The 24363-nt window shown below is 33.6% G+C and overlaps 3 protein-coding genes across 3 annotated transcripts; 2 read left to right on the forward strand and 1 right to left on the reverse strand.

Annotated features, from left to right (window-relative positions):
• The first annotated feature begins 1363 nt into the window (after positions 1–1363).
• Positions 1364–24287, forward strand: LOC123678550 (pre-mRNA-splicing factor ATP-dependent RNA helicase DHX16-like). The gene is made up of 8 exons (XM_045615639.1): positions 1364–2046; positions 2252–2559; positions 2856–3074; positions 3390–4554; positions 5086–5304; positions 5899–6082; positions 6172–6465; positions 24072–24287. The coding sequence occupies exons 1-7, from the start codon at positions 1694–1696 to the stop codon at positions 6394–6396; spliced, it is 2673 nt and encodes an 890-aa protein (XP_045471595.1). The 5' UTR covers positions 1364–1693; the 3' UTR covers positions 6397–6465; positions 24072–24287.
• Positions 8338–17930, reverse strand: LOC123678551 (tektin-4-like). The gene is made up of 6 exons (XM_045615640.1): positions 17876–17930; positions 14102–14131; positions 11693–11987; positions 10259–10481; positions 9969–10123; positions 8338–8635 (listed from the first exon to the last, which is right to left on the reverse strand). The coding sequence occupies exons 1-6, from the start codon at positions 17913–17915 to the stop codon at positions 8419–8421; spliced, it is 960 nt and encodes a 319-aa protein (XP_045471596.1). The 5' UTR covers positions 17916–17930; the 3' UTR covers positions 8338–8418.
• LOC123678549 (pre-mRNA-splicing factor ATP-dependent RNA helicase DHX16-like) lies at positions 18798–24287 on the forward strand. The gene is made up of 7 exons (XM_045615638.1): positions 18798–19304; positions 19510–19817; positions 20114–20332; positions 20648–21812; positions 22344–22562; positions 23526–23709; positions 23799–24287. The coding sequence occupies exons 1-7, from the start codon at positions 18952–18954 to the stop codon at positions 24021–24023; spliced, it is 2673 nt and encodes an 890-aa protein (XP_045471594.1). The 5' UTR covers positions 18798–18951; the 3' UTR covers positions 24024–24287.
• Positions 24288–24363: the final 76 nt, after the last annotated feature.

Raw genomic sequence — 24363 nt, forward strand, 5'->3', positions numbered from 1 at the left:
GATATAGATATTCCAGATTTTGGAAAAAAAGAACCTCTGATACAAAGATTAAATTTAAAAATTATTGCGAGAATAAATTTGAAAATTTTCAGAGTTTTTATACTGATGCCTCATTAAAAAATATTAACGGTAACATAAGTGTAGGAATAGGAATATACTCACCGTCTCTACCTTTAGAATATAGCAGAAAACTACCTTCATACTGGTCAATTTATTCAGCGGAATTATTAGCAATTGGAAAAGCGTTAGAAATAATTAAAAATCAAAATATTATCAAAGCAGTCATTTTCTCGGATTCTTTAAGTGCATTATTAACTTTAAAAAATTGGAAGTTAGACTCATCAATAGATACCATCACAGCAACGGTTAAGCAGATATGGGCAGATTTAAGTAATGATAACAAGATCATAAAGGGAGTTTGGATACCGAGTCATTCAGAAATAATAGGAAACGATAAAGCAGATCATCTTGCAAATAAAGGTAGACACGGTGAATTATTAAACTACAAGGGAGGTCCACAATTTATGTACAATATTATCAAGGATAAAATAAGGGAAAATTGGATCAGAACACTACAAAAGTGGGGTAGAAATAAGGGAAGAACATACACTCACATGCGTAATCGGGATAAAAAATGTACAATTGATAAGCCATATAAACTATTAAAAAATAATTTGACAAGAAAACACATTACAACTATGATGAGATTACGATCAGGACATTGTTTGACACCAGAACATTTATATACGATCAAAATCAATTCCTCACCCAATTGTGAATGCGGTAAAGTTGGATCGTTGGTGCATGTATTTTTTGAATGTAACCTGAATGTACACAATATTAATACACTATACACAAAACTCGAAAAGTTTGAGATTCAAAGGCCCATTAATATTTATGAAGTAATCTTTACAGATAACATTGATATAGTTCAAATATTGAATGAATTTTTGGAATGTTCAGATATTAAAATATAAGCAATATTTGTAAAATAGGTAAAATAGAAATTTGAAATGGATTCAACAGATTGATGAAAGATATAGAAGAATCTTATTTATACAGTAGATACCTACTAACATTGGATGTTTGATCCCTCATATGAAAATAACCCAACCTTATCCTTTATTCTCTCTGGGTTTTTGAGGGTGGGAAAGTCAGAGAAAATAAGAAATCAATCACACATAGAGTAAGCTACCAATCTGGGTACATGCTAAATGCGAACCCATTAAATCACCAATAAGTGATTTGAGAAGAAGAAGAAGAAGAATCCATCTAGTGCGCATGCGCAGCTAGAAAAGTAATATGGCCGCTAAGGTGGAGATGCCAGTTCTGTGTTCTGTCAGACACGAATAGATAACGGCGTCACACCTTAAGCAGCAAACCTAACCTTCATTTTGTTTTAGATTTGTGTTTCCAAGTTTGTTAAATCAACGATTAAACTGTACAAAATACCTGTATTTGTCAATCCACCCTTACATGGTATCAGAACCCTAACAGCCTGTGATTTGCAAATAAAGTATTTTCGACTCTACATTCATATATTTTAAATTATTTGTTGTAGTAGTTCATTTGTTCCATCATAATATTACAGGGTTAGGTTATATTTGTACTAACCTTTACTTGGGTATATTTTGAAGAAATACATAAAATATAAACATTATTTTATTTTCTGATAAGAAAAACCTGCGAAGCCATGAGTAACAAAGGAGAGCGCAAAAGGAAACGCTATGAAACTAGTTCAGATTCTGAAAGTGTAGATAGTGCCGAAGAAGCTCGTCGCAAAGATTTAAAGGAAAGAGATGATTTTGCTGAACGTTTAAAGAAACGAGATGAACAGAAGACAAGAAATATCGTACAGGCATCTGAGAGACGTGCCTATGAAGAAGCAGCTAAAAGACTCAAGTTGGAGAATGAAAATCGTGAAAAAATTATACCATCATTGCGAATTCGATCCAGAAGAAAATATCTGGAAAAACGAAAAGAAGATAAAATCCAGGAATTGGAAGCAGATATTGCAGATGATGAATATCTTTTTGAAGAAGAAATGTAAGAAAGAATTTAAAATAAAATTTATGGAGTAAATAATTTTCATTTGTAGTTGCATTGAAAGATAAGAATTTCAACCATGGTTATCTAAGTACTGAAAGAGCTCATTTTCAAATTTATTATCAGTTATCCTGTGGTTGAATTTTCATATATAAAAATATGTTCTCTATTTACCTGATTTAATAACCATTTTTTTTCATTATAGCTTGACAGAAAGGGAACGGAAAGAACGGCAACATAAGAAGGAACTATTAAAGTTGGCTCAAGAACATGAAAAGGCAAGAGAGCTTGAAAGAATACAGAGGTATCATATGCCGAAAGATATGGGTACTTCAGATTATGTTGAAGTTGATGAACTTGAGAAAATGCCACTTTCTGAACAAAAGAAGTGGGAAAAGGATCAAATGTCCTCAGCGGTGTTCAAATTTGGAGCTAGAGATGCAGTGAAGAAAGACGAATATGAGCTTCTTCTTGAAGATCAAATTGAATTTATACAAGCTTTGAAATTGCCTGGTTAGTAATTTTACAGATATTTCTATAATCCTGTGGGGTAATAAAAAGAGGCATTTAAAACACAAAAACTTCTCAATTTATCTTGGTCCTCAGATGATTCTGAAAAAACAAATTGAAAATATTTTCATGAATGTTGATGCTTGATTTTTTTTCAAGTTAGCAAATTTTCAATTCTTTCATACACTTCCCGTTGCTTAATCTCACATTCCCTAACTGATCTACCATTTTGTTATATACATTGAGTCACATGCCACATATTTAAATAATTATAATACATTACAAATTAATTGTTTTAGGAACAAAGGAAGATAAAAAAGAACCTGAATTAACTGAATATCAGAAGAAAAAATTAGATATAGAGGAGACTAAGAAAAGCTTACCAGTATTTCCTTTCCGGGATGATCTTATTCAAGCTGTTAAAGATTATCAGGTTCTCATCATCGAAGGAGAAACAGGATCAGGAAAAACAACTCAAATTCCACAATATCTTCATGAAGCAGGCTTCACAAAAGATGGTAAGTAATGTAAGAATAATAGTAAACAGGACAAGATGTTTTAATAATAATCGGTATTTAAGATTGTGTTAAGATATTCGTCAAAGAGCAAACATAATGTAAAGAATGATAGAGTTTGTGTTTTTCAATAACATTCGTTAACATGGAATGCTGATTTGCCTATAATAATAACAATAATAAATGTATTTTAAATCAATAAATTCAAAAAGATACAAAATCTATATACTTTTCATGTGTTCATTAAAATACATATAAAAAAAATTATTTACTTTTATATATATTTTAAACTTAGTTTTGTGGCATCGTTTATTTCAGGCAAAAAGATTGGATGCACTCAACCAAGGAGGGTAGCAGCAATGTCTGTAGCTGCGAGAGTGGCGCAAGAAATGAATGTGAAATTAGGGAACGAAGTAGGTTATGCCATACGTTTTGAAGATTGTACTTCCGAAAGAACCATCATAAAATACATGACTGATGGTACCTTACATCGAGAATTCCTGTCGGAACCAGATTTACAGTCATACAGTGTGATGATTATCGACGAAGCTCACGAAAGAACTCTACATACAGATATTCTATTTGGCTTGGTCAAAGATATAGCAAGATTCCGGCCCGATTTAAAATTATTGATTTCCAGTGCGACGCTAGATGCCCAGAAATTTTCAGAATTTTTCGATGATGCACCTATTTTTAGGATTCCGGGACGTAGATTCCCTGTCGATATTTATTATACAAAAGCACCTGAAGCAGATTATGTGGATGCTTGCGTGATATCTGTCCTTCAGATTCATGCAACACAACCTTTAGGGGATATTTTAGTGTTCTTGACTGGTCAGGAAGAGATTGAAACTTGCATGGAGTTACTTACAGATAGGACAAGAAGATTAGGGTCTAAAGTGAAGGAACTGATCATTCTACCTGTGTATGCCAACTTGCCAAGTGATATGCAGGCTAAGATCTTCGAGCCCACACCTCCAGGAGCTAGGAAAGTCATTCTGGCTACAAATATAGCAGAAACATCTGTCACCATAGACAATATAATTTACGTTATTGATCCAGGATTCGCGAAACAGAATCATTTTAACTCAAGGACTGGAATGGAAAGTTTGATTGTTGTCCCAATATCCAAGGCTTCTGCTAATCAGAGAGCCGGTAGAGCAGGTAGGGTAGCAGCAGGTAAATGCTTCCGATTGTATACTGCCTGGTCGTACAAGCATGAATTGGAGGATAATACGATACCGGAAATTCAGAGGATAAATTTGGGTAATGCTGTATTAATGCTTAAAGCTCTTGGGATTAATGATCTAGTCCATTTCGATTACCTGGATCCCCCACCTCATGAAACTTTGATTTTGGCTTTGGAGCAGCTTTATGCTCTGGGGGCTTTGAATCATCATGGAGAATTAACTAAATTGGGTAGGAGGATGGCCGAGTTTCCAGTTGATCCTATGATGGCCAAAATATTGTTGGCATCAGAAAAGTAAGTACATAATTTATTTTCTCTTATTCTGTGGCAAATCTGCCATACCTTGTAGAACAAAATCGTGCGCGAATATCTCATTTTCACACAGATTTCATGGTTATATTTCATTATTACATGTTGGTATTTGGAACTTTTCTGTCAAGGATTTTTCTATGATCTGTCAAATTTTTTATACAGAAAACAGTTATGCCAACATACATTTTTCAATGCAAAAATTACTAAAGGATATTTATGGAAATATTAATTTCAATAAAAAATCAGCAAATTAGAGAAAAAAAAAGATTTATTTTAACACTCCTTCATTCAAAAACTTGCCATATTCATTCATTTTGAACTTGAGGAAGAATATCAATGCCTTTTACACTTGTATTATAGATAACTATTCTTTGATTGACTACTTAGACTAGACTGAATATTAAGTGACGATACTCTATTTCTTAAAAGTGTTTGCTATGATTTGCAATGAAAATATTTATTTTATTGATTGGTAAATAAAAAATAAAATGATAAATTCACTTTAATCTGCAGGTACAAATGTTCAGAAGAAATTGTAACTATAGCAGCCATGTTATCAGTGAATGGGGCCTTATTTTATAGACCCAAAGATAAGAGTATTCATGCAGATACCGCAAGAAAGAGTTTCAACCATATTGGAGGTGATCATTTCAGTTTGCTGAATGTGTATAACCAATGGCGTGATACCGAGTATTCAACACAATGGTGTTATGATAACTTCATACAACACAGGTATACTTTCACGAATATTGTGGGTAAATATTGATTTCCAATAGGACGTTTCATTTAGATATTAAAAAAAACTAGTATATTTTAAGAGAAATCAATGGATGTTTAATTCATTGTAAGAAGGAAGGTATGCCATTAAAGATGGAAATGATATCAGCCAAATGGCTGCCACGGCTACGGTTTCAGCACCATATCCTTTTCATGAAATTTTCCATGACCAATTCACACATTTGCGGCTGTATGTACTTGATAACTTCACGAATGCCATCTTTAAGGTCTTGAATAACTAATTTGTCCCAAATGCTCAAATTTTTCCACCACTTTTACTATGGCCGGCAGAGAAGGTGCTTTACGTCGAGTGCTTTAGTTTTGCGAACTGTGTGCAAATTTGTATCATTTTTGTAGAGAATTTTAACAATTTCAATGCATTGTTGAAGCGTGTATCGTTTCATCTTTAGTAATGGCGTAGTTTTTACTTGTCAAATGTTAAAAGATGATAGATGCCAAGATAACGGGCTATTCAAAATGAAACCTCTTATTGGAAAACCTTTGAAAATCTATTCAATATGGAAACAATTCTTGAACTTTATTCCACAGATCTTTGAGAAGGGCTAGAGACGTAAGAGAACAATTGGTTGGTTTAATGCAGAGAGTAGAAATCGAGATGGTTTCTAACCCAACAGAAATAGATAATATCAAGAAAGCTATAACTTCTGGTTATTTCTATCATATTGCCAGACTTTCAAAAGGAGGAAATTATAAAACTGTAAAACATAATCAGGTATTGTGGAATCTATGTCTCATTATTACAAATATTTTTTGGTGATTATATTTCGCTCTAAAACTTATTTTTGTTTGTTTTATTTTCAGACTGTAACTATTCATCCAAACAGTTCATTGTTTGAAGATCTTCCCAGATGGCTTCTATACCATGAACTGGTTTTTACAAGTAAAGAGTTTGTGAGGCAGGTAATCGAGATTGAAAGCAAGTGGTTATTGGAAGTAGCTCCCCATTATTATAAACCAAAGGAACTCGAAGATTCAACAAATAAGAAAATGCCTAAGACGGTTGGGAGAAGTACAATGACTGCATGAGATTTTCTTATTAAAGTTATATATGTGATAAAATAATTATAATTATAGGTTGTATAATTATAATTATAGGTTGTATATATATATATTAATTCATAATGATGTTATTGCTATATTGTGTATATATATATATTTACATATAGATGTTAATTTATGCAGAATCTACGTTGTTATTAATGTTATTATTTTTGTAATATTGTTTTGATATTCTACTTGTTATTATTGCACCTGTTGTACATGGTTTATTGTACATTTGTCTCTGGAAAAAAAAATATAAGTTTTCAATTGTTTTTTTTAATTGTTCTGGACAACAAGATTTTTTAACACACTTCATTTAATTATTTGAATAATGAAACCACTTCACTTAAATGTTAATGAAAGCATCAGTTTGCTGTTGGGTAAAAAAAAATTCAAAAAAATGTGTGTCCTCATCGCCACCATTTTTTTCCTAAGAATCCCATGAACCCTTGAGTTGTCGTCAAAAAAGCTAACTAATGATGCAATAATAAACTGGGTGTGCCATTTGAAATAAGGAAGTAGTAGTCTGTTTCAGGTATAACCGGAAGTTGTAGAGATCTGAAAAAATATTTTAGGGAGAAAGATCATTGTCTCAAACCCCTATATGCAAATTTTCCATAAACGTCTAATAGGTCATCCTGGTGAATCACCCTGTATATCATATACTAGCTGTCGCCCCGGCTTCGCAAGTTTTGTCAGGCAACCCAAAATACATCCTTCGAAATATCAAATTATACTTGGTCGCTCGGTGGGGGAAAAAAGGAAATCTTTTTTTTCTTTTCCGTACAATTTTATTGGAAATATTTTGTTGTATGAACCTTCTCATGGCAGTAATGAACACAACGAAAAAATAATTATACAATTTGGTGCAGTCGTTTGACGTGATGCCCTCACTAATATCCATGCATAGATCTTCTTTTATATACATACAAGGTGGTCAACGAAAACTTAACACCTCGTTTTTCTGACTTTAAAATGAAAGATTCAAGGGGGAACAACTTTTCCGATTTTTTCATCCCCGCAACTTGATCCACCTAACGGTGGTGAGTAAGTTATAATATTATATTCTCTATTTCAGTATCGTAATGACTTCATAACAGTTTTAAAAACAGTGCTGTAATGAACTCATTACAGCATTGTTTTCAGTTATATTTTTCGTTTTGTGGTTGTCCATACTGATTTCCAATCCTATCAAATTTCAGCAAACGTCAATAATTGCCAATATAATATATCATCATCATCATTCAGCCAATATAATATATGGATAAAGAAAAATGATTTGCAACATTATTCGCAATTTCTCTTAATTCTGGTGGTGTTAAATCGATTTCGTCAGACATAATTCAGGAATTTAATGCTTAATTGGTAAATTATTTCAAAATTCGGAACGTACGATTCATATTCAAATTCTATAATCTGTCAATTTTCGTAACAGTCACACCAACTGCCAAGATACAATACAATAGGATCTGAATTTTTCATTGAATTTCGACAATATTTCACAAAACTTGATTAAGATAGAGAAAATATCGTCTTATACTCGTTGCAGAAGGCAATTCCAAGTAACAGAAATTTTCCACATGAAAAAACCTTCACGATTTTTTTCTCCAAACTCAACTCTTTGCATTTACTCTTTACTATAATCTATGTTTCACCAAAAAAAAAATCAAACAGCTCCTGCTGGGTGTTGCAGTTTCTTTGTCATTTAGTATATTATACTATGGATATTGATGTACATATAAAGCTTGAAACTGTTATTCCCTATTCACTCACAACATCCGAACAGGGTTGGATATATGTTGGCACTAAAATATGAATTTATTTTTCGAACTTCCTCTGAAATTTTCTATGATTTTAATGACCCTATCTGTTCGGGGAACGATAACTCAAAATAGGGAGAAGAAGTGCATCAAAATAAAACTCAAGCAGCATAAACCCATGTATACTTTGAATGATATCGCTACGAAATTTTTTCTGTGCAATCAGATGTATAGATAGAAGAATGAATTAGGCGTGTCCAGAGAGAGCTGTTGCCGAAGGATAGTAACTTCTGAACTGTTGAATTCTGAATCGGTCTATTTCCAAAGTTTTCCTCTTCCTCATGATCTCATTCTCTAATTCATTTCTCCCAGTTATTAATTCTGCCTGGCTGTCTTCCGCCTGTTTCAACTGAGCAGACAGAGCAGCCGTTTGTTCACCGATCATCTTCACTTCTTCTATGAGTCTATAAAATACGTTATTTTCAAAAATAGAAATAGAATCTTGAAACATTCAGGGGCCATAAATTGGGATTCATGGCTTGGCTTTACTTTCAAGCTACTTGCCTGAGCTTGGCTACTAATAAAGTCACACTGGTGAATGCTTCAGTCTCTCAGCGCTCGAGGAATCTCCCTATTTAGTCTAAGCACGCACAAGATTGCAGAAATATATGCCGGGCGACGCGTGCATATCAAGCTCATGTAATATCAAGTAGCTGATATCAAGTCAAGCAATAAATATCTGAAATCAAGCCAAGCTCAAGTATTTAATTTTTCACGAGCTTGATTTTCAAGTCAAGTAGTTGTTTAAAATGTTAAGCTAAAGAGTGTTTTTTTGAAGCTATAGAACTTTAAATTGCAATAAAATAACGATGGAATTATTCGATTGACATGAATTTTATTTATCCGCAAGATAATCTTGTGGCATTACATTTTAAATATGATTTCTGGCATATGACCGCCACTGCTGGCTCGGATGTAGTCCAATCTGGACGTCCAATTTTCGATGACTTTTTCCAACATTTGTGGCCGTATATCGGTAATAACACGGCGAATGTTGTCTTCCAAATGGTCAAGGGTTTGTGGCTTATCCGCATAGACCAATGACTTTACATAGCCCCATAGAAAGTAGTCTAGCATTGTTAAATCATAAGATCTTGGAGGCCAATTCACAGGTCCAAAACGTGAAATTAGGTGGTCACCAAACATGTCTTTCAATAAATCGACTGTGGCACGAGCTGTGTGACATGATGCGCCGTCTTGTTGGAACCACAGCTCCCGGACATCATGGTTGTTCAATTCAGGAATGGAAAAGTTAGTAATCATGGCTCTATACCGATCACCATTGACTGTAACGTTCTGGCCATCATCGTTTTTGAAGAAGTACGGACCAATGATTCCACCAGCCCATAAAGCGCACCAAACAGTCAGTTTTTCTGGATGTAACAGTGTTTCGACATACACTTGAGGATTAGCTTCACTCCAAATGCGGCAGTTTTGTTTGTTGACGTAGCCATTCAACCAGAAGTGCGCTTAATCGCTAAACAAAATAAAATGGGCGTAGTGCGCGATACGTATTCCGCACAGAACCATTATTTTCGAAATGAAATTGCACTATTTGCAAGTGTTGTTCAGGCGTGAGTCTATTCATGATGAATTGCCAAACCAAACTGAGAATAAATCACTTGACAGCTGTTAAATCGGTCGCCATCTTGAACAGTTATGCCAACTTAAAGTTATATACCTCGAAAAAAAACACCCGTTACTTGGCTTGATGAATCCCTAGGCATAAATAATTACCCGAAATGACATTCATCTCTACAGTTCTCAACTCTCTGCCGCTGAAGCCTGAAATCTAAACGAGTCTGTGCCTTCTTGAGACATAGATCCATTCTTCTTATCGCCACCTGTAGATCATCTATCAAATTCTCAACGTCTGCAAGTTTCTGCAAGGTCTAAAAAATAAAACCACCCTGAGTTGTACTTCCCAAACTGTTTGGAAACATTGTAGATGTTCATTATCGATATGTTTTGCTAACTGCAGTTACGTTTTTTTGTGAATTTTATTGATTAAGTGAAATTATTACTACCTTCTTCAATTCTGATTCCAATCTGTCTGTAACCTCGATGAGACACTGTATCCTCTTGGACAAAATCAGTTCGACCTTATCTGCCTGAGTTCTAAGGTCACGTGAGGCATTGGTGAGTATAGCGTCAAGGGTTCCTCTGAGAGTGGCAGATCTCTGTCTGGTAGCCTCGGACATTTGTAGGGTTTCTTTGGTGAAGTGCTCCCAATATTCAGGAGAAGACTGACTGTAATATCAATTAATATTGATAATTATATTGGAATCAATCAGCATATACAGAGTGAATCAATAGTAGGCATTCACGGCTTGGCTTGATATTCAAGCTACTTGGCTCAAACTCAAACTCAATTAAGTAGCTTGAGCTACACTTGATATCAACTCAAGTTCAATTCAAGTATCGGGTGTTTTTTTTAGAGTGATAGAACTTTCTATAAGGATAATTGTGATTTGACAGAAGGTAGAAGCCATGTTGTTGTGACATTTCTGTTCAGTAAGCATTGACAAATTATCATAGAAAGACTCACACCGCAACAACGTTAACAAATTGTTGAAATTTATTTTTCAAAATCAGTGTTCTATTCGCCAAACTTATAGAGCACTTCGTGAAATTTATGGTTTACATAATCGTCCATCAGAGCAGCTTATTCGTCGAACTATCGATATATTTCGGACAACATTTCCTCTACTCGATGCAACAACAACAACAAGACAAAGAACTGTACTTACAGAAGAAAATATCGCTGCTGTAAATGATAGTGATAATGAAGATCCAGATTTGTCTATTCGTCGACGTTCCCAACAAGTTGTACTATGTGAATCAACCACATGGAAAATTTTGCGTAAATATCATGGTCTGCACCCTTTCAAGATCCAACTGGTTCAAGAATGAATGCCACTTGACCATAATACCTCAACAATTGATTTATTGAAAGAAAGATTTGGCGATAAGATTATTTCGAGAAATGGTCCAATTAAATGACCTCCAAAATCATGCGACATAACTCCACTGGATTATTTTCTTTATGGTTATGTCAAGTCATTGGTTTATGTCGATAAACCAGAAACAATAGACGCTTTGGAAGCCAACATAACTCGTGTTATTGCTGAAATAAAGACTGAATTACTTGAAAAAGTGGTCCAAAATTGGTCTGGTCGAATGCGGTTCCTCAGAGCTAGTCGTGTTAACATATGCCGGAAATTATTTTCGAAACATAAATGTCATAAAATTATCTTCCGAACCAAAAAAAAATTGGCTTCGATCTTCATTCAAATGTGTTTTATTTCAATTTAAAATTATATCACTCTAAAAAAAACACCCGATATTATTTTTTTATTGTCAAGTTAAGTATTTATTTATTGAGTACTTGACTTAAAATATAATCAATTTCTGATGATGAATCTTTATGAAAACTCTCGAATAATATCCGCAACACTTACTCTCCAGGAAAAATCACAGAGCCAGGTTTGAACATCAGTATGGATGAGCGTAGAGTAAGACTCCTACCGGTAGAATCCAGCTCTAAAGACTGTTTCTTGTCACTCCAGTCGGACTCCAGACGCTGTTTGGCCGTTTTGTCTTCCACGAGCTGTAATTCTACATCTTTGAGCGTCTGGATGAACTGTTGGCGGATCTCGTCGCAGAGAGCACGTTCCTTCATTAGTTCCACCTCCACCTCGTCCCTTACCAGTTCGCTATCCAACCTTCCGGTTCTTCTCTCCAAACATTCGCCCGCTACAAGAAAAAGCATATTTAAGATCGAATGCTCGTTGCTATGATTAAGCACTATGAGCGAACATATAAGGTGTAGCGGTGAGTGGTAGTCAAAATAAATATAACGTAGATGGTCTCTAAAGTACGTTCGCAAGCTTTCTACACTGCTCAACAATTGATAGGGATCACTTACTTGTTCTAAATTTATTTCTGAAATATTCGCTCCAAGATTATAAATTTAGTCAGATATCAGAGTATTTTCAGTTGATAATATGGGTCACTTGAGAAAAGAATGAAAAAATGGAAAGTTGGAGAGAAAAAAAGACTTTATTAGGAACACTAAAAATTCTGTGTTTGAATAACATAAAAATTTTATGATGAAACCTCAAGAAGGCTGAAGTTTCGGTTAAGCTAGTACCTAGTTGGTCCCCCACGAGCTCGTCTCAAGCATTCTACCCTACGAGGCATACTTTCGATCAAACGATTTATAAAATTTTGGGGCAAATTCGTCCAAATATCCCGTAAAGCGTTAGAAAGGTCCTCCAGGTTATTGATCGGTTGTTCTAAGGTTGACAATTGTCTAGACATCTCAGACCAGACATGTTCGATGCAATTCATGTCTGGAGAGCGAGCTGGCCAGTCCATCCTATCAATAGCATGAGTTTCTAGCGCTTCATTAACCAGACGACTACGGTGTGGACGGGCATTATCGTCAATTAAAATGAAATTCTCGCCCACGGCAGCCGCAAACGGAACAATTATGGGTTCAATAATCATATCGTGATATCTCTGGCTGGTCAAGGTGGTGTTCTGCAGAACAACCAACTCTGTGCGTTGGTTCAAACAAATGCCTCCCCATACACAAATAGAACCTCCGCCAAAAGCTGTTGTGGGTACCATAAACTGTTCTGCATACCTTCGACCTCTTTCCCTCCAAGCAAGAATACGTCCATCTGAGTTGACCAAACGAAATCTAGACTCATCCGTAAATAAACATCGGCTCCAATCTTCAAGTGTCCAATTGCGGTGCTCCTCAGCCCATTGCCGTCGATGAACCCGGTGTTCCCTATTCAAACGGGGATGTTGTACCCTCCTACGTGCTCTCAAACCACGAACATGTAGTCGTCGTCTTACAGTCTGGTTCGAAATTAGAACTCCTGTTGCAACTCTCAGTGATCTATTGAGCCGCGACGCCGGGTAAGTGGGAATTCTCCTAGCATTGAGGATCAAAAGACGATCTTGGACAGCTGTTGTACTGCGCTGCCGACCTCTCCCATGAACATAAGCTACTGAGTCGTTTTGGATGAACCTATTCCAAGGCCGACTCACGACACTTTGCGAAACATTCAACCGCCGGGACACTTCTCGCTGGGACAAACCTTCCTGTATCCACCGTATGATTTGGTCCAGTTGCACAGGAGCCAAACGTCTTCTCGGCATGACTGATAAGCTGATATTGTTCTCATTTCTTCAATTATTGTCACCTTATGTGTTTGAACGAGAGAAAAATCAGATTTAATAACAAATACCACATTGCATTTCACTCCATCTGTAACAGCCTACAGATAATCGATTTTGTGAACAAGAGCTGATGAAGTGAGGAAGACTTTGAAAATAAAGTAGAATACATAGATTCAAAATCGTGTGTAGTAACATTCAGAAATAGAAATATACCGAATAACATAGCATTATATCATAATATATTAGAGGTAACACAATATGTAAGCCCAGTTGTTCAATGCTATAACTGTCTATTATATGGACATACTTCAAAATTATGTAAAGGTAAAAAGAAATGTAATAAATGTGGAAATGAACACGAGACTAATACCTGCGACAGTGAGAATTTTACATGTTATCATTGCAAAGGTCCGCATGCAGCCACATATAAAAAATGTACTGAATATGATAGACAAAAACAAATTAAAAATATGATGGCGGTGTATAAATATACTTATTTTGAGGCAAACCTAATTTCTAAGAAAACAAATATTAATAGCGGTGATATCAAAAACGATTTAACTAACTTCCCACAAATAAATAAAATAGAAACATTAAAATTAAATGAAAAATTACCCCCTACGGTTTCACAAGTTACATATGCGCAAAAAACAAGTTCAAATGGTAATACTTACATAAAACAAGGGTTGAAAAATCAAAACGATCTTAAACAAAAAAAAATTACAACAGTTAAAACCAAAAATAGACCACAGAAAAGTAAGCCAGGTTATAATAAAAAGGAGATTGAAGATTGTCTTGTCCAATATACCCCAAATTATAAAAAAAATAAATTATCAGATTGGTCACAACCTAAATCAAAAGTAAATGAAGATGATAATAATTCAGTAGATATGGAAGTTTTAGAATGTTATTCGGAATTTTCTCAAAATAGTTCCTCATCAAACTATAATGCAACTCAAGAAAATAATGTAGAATTTGAAGAATACAGTAACGAAATTCACACGCAAGCGTTAATACATAAAAAATCAAATACTTAAGTATCCTCATCAATTTTAAATTTTAAATATTATAACAGTAAATAAAACATCTAATAAATAAATCAAAAACATGAATAGGAAGACGTTGAAAATACTACAGTGGAATATTAGGTCGATTAACACAAATTTTTTGGATCTCACGGGAAAACTTCAGCAGTATAATCCGGAAGTTGTCGCTTTATCAGAGACATTTCTGCGGGAAAGTAAAAAGCTTAAAATCTCAAATTACAATATTCTAAGGAAAGATAGAGATGACGGTAAGGGAGGTATAGCCTTCCTAATTAAGAGTAATATAATGTATGAGGAAATTACAATACATGTGAGTGTGTGTTCTCCCAATTTTCAATACCAAGCAGTAAGAATAAATGGTATTGTAATAGTAAATTTATATAATCCACCAAATATCAAGCTAAAAGCAAGTAATTTTAACGAAATAATAAAACAGATCGGAACCAAATATATGCTAATAGGTGATTTCAATGCACAAAGTCCCAGATGGGGATCCCACACTAGAAACTTTAATGGTAAGGTCATTGACGAAATGCTAGATGAAAAAGAATTAATTGTTTTGAATGATGGTACAGTAACCAGGTGTACACCACCCCAAATAGGAAATAGCGCCCCAGACCTAAGTATTGTTTCCTTGAATTTGGCAAATAAATGTTCATGGACGGTATTATTCGATCCAGCGCAAAGTGATCACTACCCCATTTTAATAGAGATAAATGTAGGTAATAAATCGATAGTTACAAATCTTTATTTCACCACAAAAAAATTTAAAACGGAGAAGGCTGATTGGGAAGGGTATAACACTAAGATAGAAAATGAATTAGAATACTCAGATTGTCACAATTTAGATGAATTCAACAAATTATTAATTCACAGTGCAGAAGAAAAATTTCCAACAAAAAAAATATCTTATAATAATAAATATAGAGCTATCTGGTGGGATGAAGAACTATCAAATATGATAGAATTGCGACGGGATATAATTAGAGAATATAGTAACAACCCTACTCAAGAACTATATATTAAAGCAAATAATACAAGAGCTAAAGTAAAATTAATAATGAAAAAAAAAAGAAAGATTCATTTACAAAGTTCTGTGAAAATATAAATTTTTTACCTCTCACATCTGCATGGAAATCTATTAAAAAATTCAAAAATCATGAATGGAACATCAATGTTAAAAACCTACCTACAGAAGAAATATTAGATCAATTAATGACCAATCTATCCAAACCTATCAACACAAAAATATCACAAATAAGAAAAGAAAACATTTCGGAACAAAATCAATCCAACCCCTTCAGTTTTTTTGAATTAGAATTGGCTCTCAAAAATAGGAAGAACTCAAGCCCGGGTTTAGATGCATTAACATATGATATGTATACTAACTTAAGTAAAAAATTAAAAATAAAATTTTTGAACATAATGAATGAAATATTAAAAAACCCAGTTAACATTAAAGGTCAAAACAAAATTTTAGTATTACCATTCAATAAACCCAACAAGCCGCTGTTAAATATGGATAGTATTCGTCCAATTGCTTTATCACTATGTAGCATCAAAATATTAGAAAGCTCAATAAAAAATAGAATAGAAAATATAATTGAAAAAAGTCTTAATCAAAATAAGTTAATGTTCGGATTCAGAAGAATGAAATCGGTTAACGATAGTTTGGTATATTTGACTTCACGGATTTATACAGGGTTTGCCGAAAAAAAATTCACAGTAGTAGTATTCCTGGACATAAAAGGGGCATATGACAGTGTAAATATAGATATATTATTGGAAGATTTACGTGAAATTAATATACCATCGGATATCATAGGCATTATAGATCATTTACTAAATAACAAAGAAATGTATATTCAATGCACAAGGGAGAACAGAATTATGGGTCCTTATTTCAATAGTAAAGGAATATTGCAAGGGTCTAAACTAAGCACGTTTCTTTTCAACCTATATGTAAAAAATGTAATAAAATGTAAAGTTAAAGGGGTCGAAATAGGTCAATATGCAGATGATAAGTATATAATTTGTACCGGATCAGATATAGGCGATATTTATGAAAAGATCACTAAAACTCTGGATAACATTAATTCTTTCCTCTCATCAAGAAATTTAATAATCTCAGTTGAAAAAACGTACGCGATGTTGTTTGCACGAAAAAAAACACCAAAAATACTTCCATGTTTAACAATTGGTAATCAAAATATTATGTGGAAAAATCAAGTAAAATATTTGGGGGTTATCCTCGATCCAAAATTGGAATGGTCATTGCAAATTGAGCAGGCAAATTGTAAAGCGAAAAGGGGAATTGATATAGTAAAGTGCCTGTGTAAGACTTGGTGGGGTGCCCAACCACAAAGTTTACTAAATTTATACAAAGCGATATCCAGAGTACATTTGGATTACTGCTCTATGATATACGGTGGATCTAAAACAACTATCAACAAAATGAACTCGATACATTATCAAGGAATTAGAACAGCAATGGGATACATGAGATCAACCCCAATTAACATTATTTTAGCGGAAAGCGGAGAAACAACACTTGAAAAAAGAAGAGAATTATTAGCCTCAAAATATATTTTAAAAAATTTACAAGTTAAAAATAATATTATAATAGATCAAATTAATAAATTAAATTCACATCAACATTTCTGGAATAAAAAATACAAACCAGCATATTTAACAGCCCTTCAAAACGTTAGAGAATTTAAAAACAACATTTACAAAGCAGAACAAATTCCGTTTTATTCCTTGGATTATATACAACATTCGGCCCAATGTGATATAGATATTCCAGATTTTGGAAAAAAAGAACCTGATACAAAGATTAAATTTAAAAATTATTGCGAGAATAAATTTGAAAATTTTCAGAGTTTTTATACTGATGCCTCATTAAAAAATATTAACGGTAACATAAGTGTAGGAATAGGAATATACTCACCGTCTCTACCTTTAGAATATAGCAGAAAACTACCTTCATACTGGTCAATTTATTCAGCGGAATTATTAGCAATTGGAAAAGCGTTAGAAATAATTAAAAATCAAAATATTACCAAAGCAGTCGTTTTCTCGGATTCATTAAGTGCATTATTAACTTTAAAAAATTGGAAGTTAGACTCATCAATAGATACCATCACAGCAACGGTTAAGCAGATATGGGCAGATTTAAGTAATGATAACAAGATCATAAAGGGAGTTTGGATACCGAGTCATTCAGAAATAATAGGAAACGATAAAGCAAATCATCTTGCAAATAAAGGTAGACACGGTGAATTATTAAACTACAAGGGAGGTCCACAATTTATGTACAATATTATCAAGGATAAAATAAGGGAAAATTGGATCAGAACACTACAAAAGTGGGGTAGAAATAAGGGAAGAACATACACTCACATGCGTAATCGGGATAAAAAATGTACAATTGATAAGCCATATAAACTATTAAAAAATAATTTGACAAGAAAACACATTACAACTATGATGAGATTACGATCAGGACATTGTTTGACACCAGAACATTTATATACGATCAAAATCAATTCCTCACCCAATTGTGAATGCGGTAAAGTTGGATCGTTGGTGCATGTATTTTTTGAATGTAACCTGAATGTACACAATATTAATACACTATACACAAAATTCGAAAAGTTTGAGATTCAAAGGCCCATTAATATTTATGAAGTAATCTTTACAGATAGCATTGATATAGTTCAAATATTGAATGAATTTTTGGAATGTTCAGATATTAAAATATAAGCAATATTTGTAAAATAGGTAAAATAGAAATTTAAAATGGATTCAACAGATTGATGAAAGATATAGAAGAATCTTATTTATACAGTAGATACCTACTAACATTGGATGTTTGATCCCTCATATGAAAATAACCCAACCTTATCCTTTATTCTCTCTGGGTTTTTGAGGGTGGGAAAGTCAGAGAAAATAAGAAATCAATCAAACACAGAGTAAGCTACCAATCTGGGTACATGCTAAATGCGAACCCATTAAATCACCAATAAGTGATTTGAGAAGAAGAAGAAGAATCCGTCTAGTGCGCATGCGCAGCTAGAAAAGTAATATGGCCGCTAAGGTGGAGATGCCAGTTCTGTGTTCTGTCAGACACGAATAGATAACGGCGTCACACCTTAAGCAGCAAACCTAACCTCCATTTTGTTTTAGATTTGTGTTTCCAAGTTTGTTAAATCAACGATTAAACTGTACAAAATACCTGTATTTATCAATCCACCCTTACATGGTATCAGAACCCTAACAGCCTGTGATTTGCAAATAAAGTATTTTCGACTCTACATTCATATATTCTAAATTATTTGTTGTAGTAGTTCATTTGTTCCATCATAATATTACAGGGTTAGGTTATATTTGTACTAACCTTTACTTGGGTATATTTTGAAGAAATACATAAAATATAAACATTATTTTATTTTCTGATAAGAAAAACCTGCGAAGCCATGAGTAACAAAGGAGAGCGCAAAAGGAAACGCTATGAAACTAGTTCAGATTCTGAAAGTGTAGATAGTGCCGAAGAAGCTCGTCGCAAAGATTTAAAGGAAAGAGATGATTTTGCTGAACGTTTAAAGAAACGAGATGAACAGAAGACAAGAAATATCGTACAGGCATCTGAGAGACGTGCCTATGAAGAAGCAGCTAAAAGACTCAAGTTGGAGAATGAAAATCGTGAAAAAATTATACCATCATTGCGAATTCGATCCAGAAGAAAATATCTGGAAAAACGAAAAGAAGATAAAATCCAGGAATTGGAAGCAGATATTGCAGATGATGAATATCTTTTTGAAGAAGAAATGTAAGAAAGAATTTAAAATAAAATTTATGGAGTAAATAATTTTCATTTGTAGTTGCATTGAAAGATAAGAATTTCAACCATGGTTATCTAAGTACTGAAAGAGCTCATTTTCAAATTTATTATCAGTTATCCTGTGGTTGAATTTTCATATATAAAAATATGTTCTCTATTTACCTGATTTAATAACCATTTTTTTTCATTATAGCTTGACAGAAAGGGAACGGAAAGAACGGCAACATAAGAAGGAACTATTAAAGTTGGCTCAAGAACATGAAAAGGCAAGAGAGCTTGAAAGAATACAGAGGTATCATATGCCGAAAGATATGGGTACTTCAGATTATGTTGAAGTTGATGAACTTGAGAAAATGCCACTTTCTGAACAAAAGAAGTGGGAAAAGGATCAAATGTCCTCAGCGGTGTTCAAATTTGGAGCTAGAGATGCAGTGAAGAAAGACGAATATGAGCTTCTTCTTGAAGATCAAATTGAATTTATACAAGCTTTGAAATTGCCTGGTTAGTAATTTTACAGATATTTCTATAATCCTGTGGGGTAATAAAAAGAGGCATTTAAAACACAAAAACTTCTCAATTTATCTTGGTCCTCAGATGATTCTGAAAAAACAAATTGAAAATATTTTCATGAATGTTGATGCTTGATTTTTTTTCAAGTTAGCAAATTTTCAATTCTTTCATACACTTCCCGTTGCTTAATCTCACATTCCCTAACTGATCTACCATTTTGTTATATACATTGAGTCACATGCCACATATTTAAATAATTATAATACATTACAAATTAATTGTTTTAGGAACAAAGGAAGATAAAAAAGAACCTGAATTAACTGAATACCAGAAGAAAAAATTAGATATAGAGGAGACTAAGAAAAGCTTACCAGTATTTCCTTTTAGGGATGATCTTATTCAGGCTGTTAAAGATTATCAAGTTCTCATCATCGAAGGAGAAACTGGATCTGGGAAAACAACTCAAATTCCACAATATCTTCATGAAGCAGGCTTCACAAAAGATGGTAAGTAATGTAAGAATAATAGTGAACAGGACAAGATGTTTAAATAATAATCGGTATTTAATATTGTATTAAGATATTCGTAAAAGAGCAAACATAATGTAAAGAATGATAGAGTTTGTGTTTTTCAATAACATTCGTTAACATGGGATGCTGATTTACCTATAATAATAACAATAATAAATGTATTTAAAATCAATAAATTCAAAAAGATACAAAATCTATATACTTATCATGTGTTCATTAAAATACATATAAAAAAAATTATTTACTTTTATATATATTTTAAACTTAGTTTTGTGGCATCGTTTATTTCAGGCAAAAAGATTGGATGCACTCAACCAAGGAGGGTAGCAGCAATGTCTGTAGCTGCGAGAGTGGCGCAAGAAATGAATGTGAAATTAGGGAACGAAGTAGGTTATGCCATACGTTTTGAAGATTGTACTTCCGAAAGAACCATCATAAAATACATGACTGATGGTACCTTACATCGAGAATTCCTGTCGGAACCAGATTTACAGTCATACAGTGTGATGATTATCGACGAAGCTCACGAAAGAACTCTACATACAGATATTCTATTTGGCTTGGTCAAAGATATAGCAAGATTCCGGCCCGATTTAAAATTATTGATTTCCAGTGCGACGCTAGATGCCCAGAAATTTTCAGAATTTTTCGATGATGCACCTATTTTTAGGATTCCGGGACGTAGATTCCCTGTCGATATTTATTATACAAAAGCACCTGAAGCAGATTATGTGGATGCTTGCGTGATATCTGTCCTTCAGATTCATGCAACACAACCTTTAGGGGATATTTTAGTGTTCTTGACTGGTCAGGAAGAGATTGAAACTTGCATGGAGTTACTTACAGATAGGACAAGAAGATTAGGGTCTAAAGTGAAGGAACTGATCATTCTACCTGTGTATGCCAACTTGCCAAGTGATATGCAGGCTAAGATCTTCGAGCCCACACCTCCAGGAGCTAGGAAAGTCATTCTGGCTACAAATATAGCAGAAACATCTGTCACCATAGACAATATAATTTACGTTATTGATCCAGGATTCGCGAAACAGAATCATTTTAACTCAAGGACTGGAATGGAAAGTTTGATTGTTGTCCCAATATCCAAGGCTTCTGCTAATCAGAGAGCCGGTAGAGCAGGTAGGGTAGCAGCAGGTAAATGCTTCCGATTGTATACTGCCTGGTCGTACAAGCATGAATTGGAGGATAATACGATACCGGAAATTCAGAGGATAAATTTGGGTAATGCAGTATTAATGCTTAAAGCTCTTGGGATTAATGATCTAGTCCATTTCGATTACCTGGATCCCCCACCTCATGAAACTTTGATTTTGGCTTTGGAGCAGCTTTATGCTCTGGGGGCTTTGAATCATCATGGAGAATTAACTAAATTGGGTAGGAGGATGGCCGAGTTTCCAGTTGATCCTATGATGGCCAAAATATTGTTGGCATCAGAAAAGTAAGTACATAATTTATTTTCTCTTATTCTGTGGCAAATCTGCCATACCTTGTAGAACAAAATCGTGCGCGAATATCTCATTTTCACACAGATTTCATGGTTATATTTCATTATTACATGTTGGTATTTGGAACTTTTCTGTCAAGGATTTTTCTATGATCTGTCAAATTTTTTATACAGAAAACAGTTATGCCAACATACATTTTTCAATGCAAAAATTACTAAAGGATATTTATGGAAATATTAATTTCAATAAAAAATCAGCAAATTAGAGAAAAAAAAAGATTTATTTTAACACTCCTTCATTCAAAAACTTGCCATATTCATTCATTTTGAACTTGAGGAAGAATATCAATGCCTTTTACACTTGTATTATAGATAACTATTCTTTGATTGACTACTTAGACTAGACTAAATATTAAGTGACGATACTCTATTTCTTAAAAGTGTTTGCTATGATTTGCAATGAAAATATTTATTTTATTGATTGGTAAATAAAAAATAAAATGATAAATTCACTTTAATCTGCAGGTACAAATGTTCAGAAGAAATTGTAACTATAGCAGCCATGTTATCAGTGAATGGGGCCTTATTTTATAGACCCAAAGATAAGAGTATTCATGCAGATACCGCAAGAAAGAGTTTCAACCATATTGGAGGTGATCATTTCAGTTTGCTGAATGTGTATAACCAATGGCGTGATACCGAGTATTCAACACAATGGTGTTATGATAACTTCATACAACACAGGTATACTTTCACGAATATTGTGGGTAAATATTGATTTCCAATAGGACGTTTCATTTAGATATTAAAAAAAACTAGTATATTTTAAGAGAAATCAATGGATGTTTAATTCATTGTAAGAAGGAAGGTATGCCATTAACGATGGAAAACGATATCAGCCAAATGGCTGCCACGGCTACGGTTTCAGCACCATATCCTTTTCATGAAATTTTCCATGACCAATTCACACATTTGCGGCTGTATGTACTTGATAACTTCACGAATGCCATCTTTAAGGTCTTGAATAGATTGTGGAGCATCGGCATAGACCTTTTTTTCACGTGGCTCCAAAGAAAAAAATTCTAAAGGAGTTAAATCACAAGATCTTCATGGCCAATTGTGATCAGCTCTTTGAGAAATAACAAGTTCTGAAACATTTCTTGCAGAATTACGATCGTTTCGTTGTTTGTGTGGTTCGTAGCGTCGTCTCATTCAGAATAAATGTCGTCCACATCAATATATTTCAATTCCTGCAATAAAAAAAATCATTAATCATGATTTATTATTCAAAGATCGATGAGGAATCGCTAAACCTGCGTTTTCTTTAACACTACGGACAGCATTAATATTCTCAGTTATTCTTGAGCGATGCACACGGTTTCTATTCTTCACATCACTAATTTGTCCCAAATGCTCAAATTTTTCCACCACTTTTACTATGGCCGGCAGAGAAGGTGCTTTACGTCGAGTGCTTTAGTTTTGCGAACTGTGTGCAAATTTGTATCATTTTTGTAGAGAATTTTAACAATTTCAATGCATTGTTGAAGCGTGTATCGTTTCATCTTTAGTAATGGCGTAGTTTTTACTTGTCAAATGTTAAAAGATGATAGATGCCAAGATAACGGGCTATTCAAAATGAAACCTCTTATTGGAAAACCTTTGAAAATCTATTCAATATGGAAACAATTCTTGAACTTTATTCCACAGATCTTTGAGAAGGGCTAGAGACGTAAGAGAACAATTGGTTGGTTTAATGCAGAGAGTAGAAATCGAGATGGTTTCTAACCCAACAGAAATAGATAATATCAAGAAAGCTATAACTTCTGGTTATTTCTATCATATTGCCAGACTTTCAAAAGGAGGAAATTATAAAACTGTAAAACATAATCAGGTATTGTGGAATCTATGTCTCATTATTACAAATATTTTTTGGTGATTATATTTCGCTCTAAAACTTATTTTTGTTTGTTTTATTTTCAGACTGTAACTATTCATCCAAACAGTTCATTGTTTGAAGATCTTCCCAGATGGCTTCTATACCATGAACTGGTTTTTACAAGTAAAGAGTTTGTGAGGCAGGTAATCGAGATTGAAAGCAAGTGGTTATTGGAAGTAGCTCCCCATTATTATAAACCAAAGGAACTCGAAGATTCAACAAATAAGAAAATGCCTAAGACGGTTGGGAGAAGTACAATGACTGCATGAGATTTTCTTATTAAAGTTATATATGTGATAAAATAATTATAATTATAGGTTGTATATATATATTAATTCATAATGATGTTATTGCTATATTGTGTATATATATATATTTACATATAGATGTTAATTTATGCAGAATCTACGTTGTTATTAATGTTATTATTTTTGTAATATTGTTTTGATATTCTACTTGTTATTATTGCACCTGTTGTACATGGTTTATTGTACCTTTGTCTCTGGAAAAAAAAATATAAGTTTTCAATTGTTTTTTTTAATTGTTCTGGACAACAAGATTTTTTAACACACTTCATTTAATTATTTGAATAATGAAACCACTTCACTT

Source organism: Harmonia axyridis, chromosome 4, assembly GCF_914767665.1.
Source record: "Harmonia axyridis chromosome 4, icHarAxyr1.1, whole genome shotgun sequence".
Classification (NCBI taxonomy): Eukaryota; Metazoa; Arthropoda; class Insecta; order Coleoptera; family Coccinellidae; genus Harmonia; species Harmonia axyridis.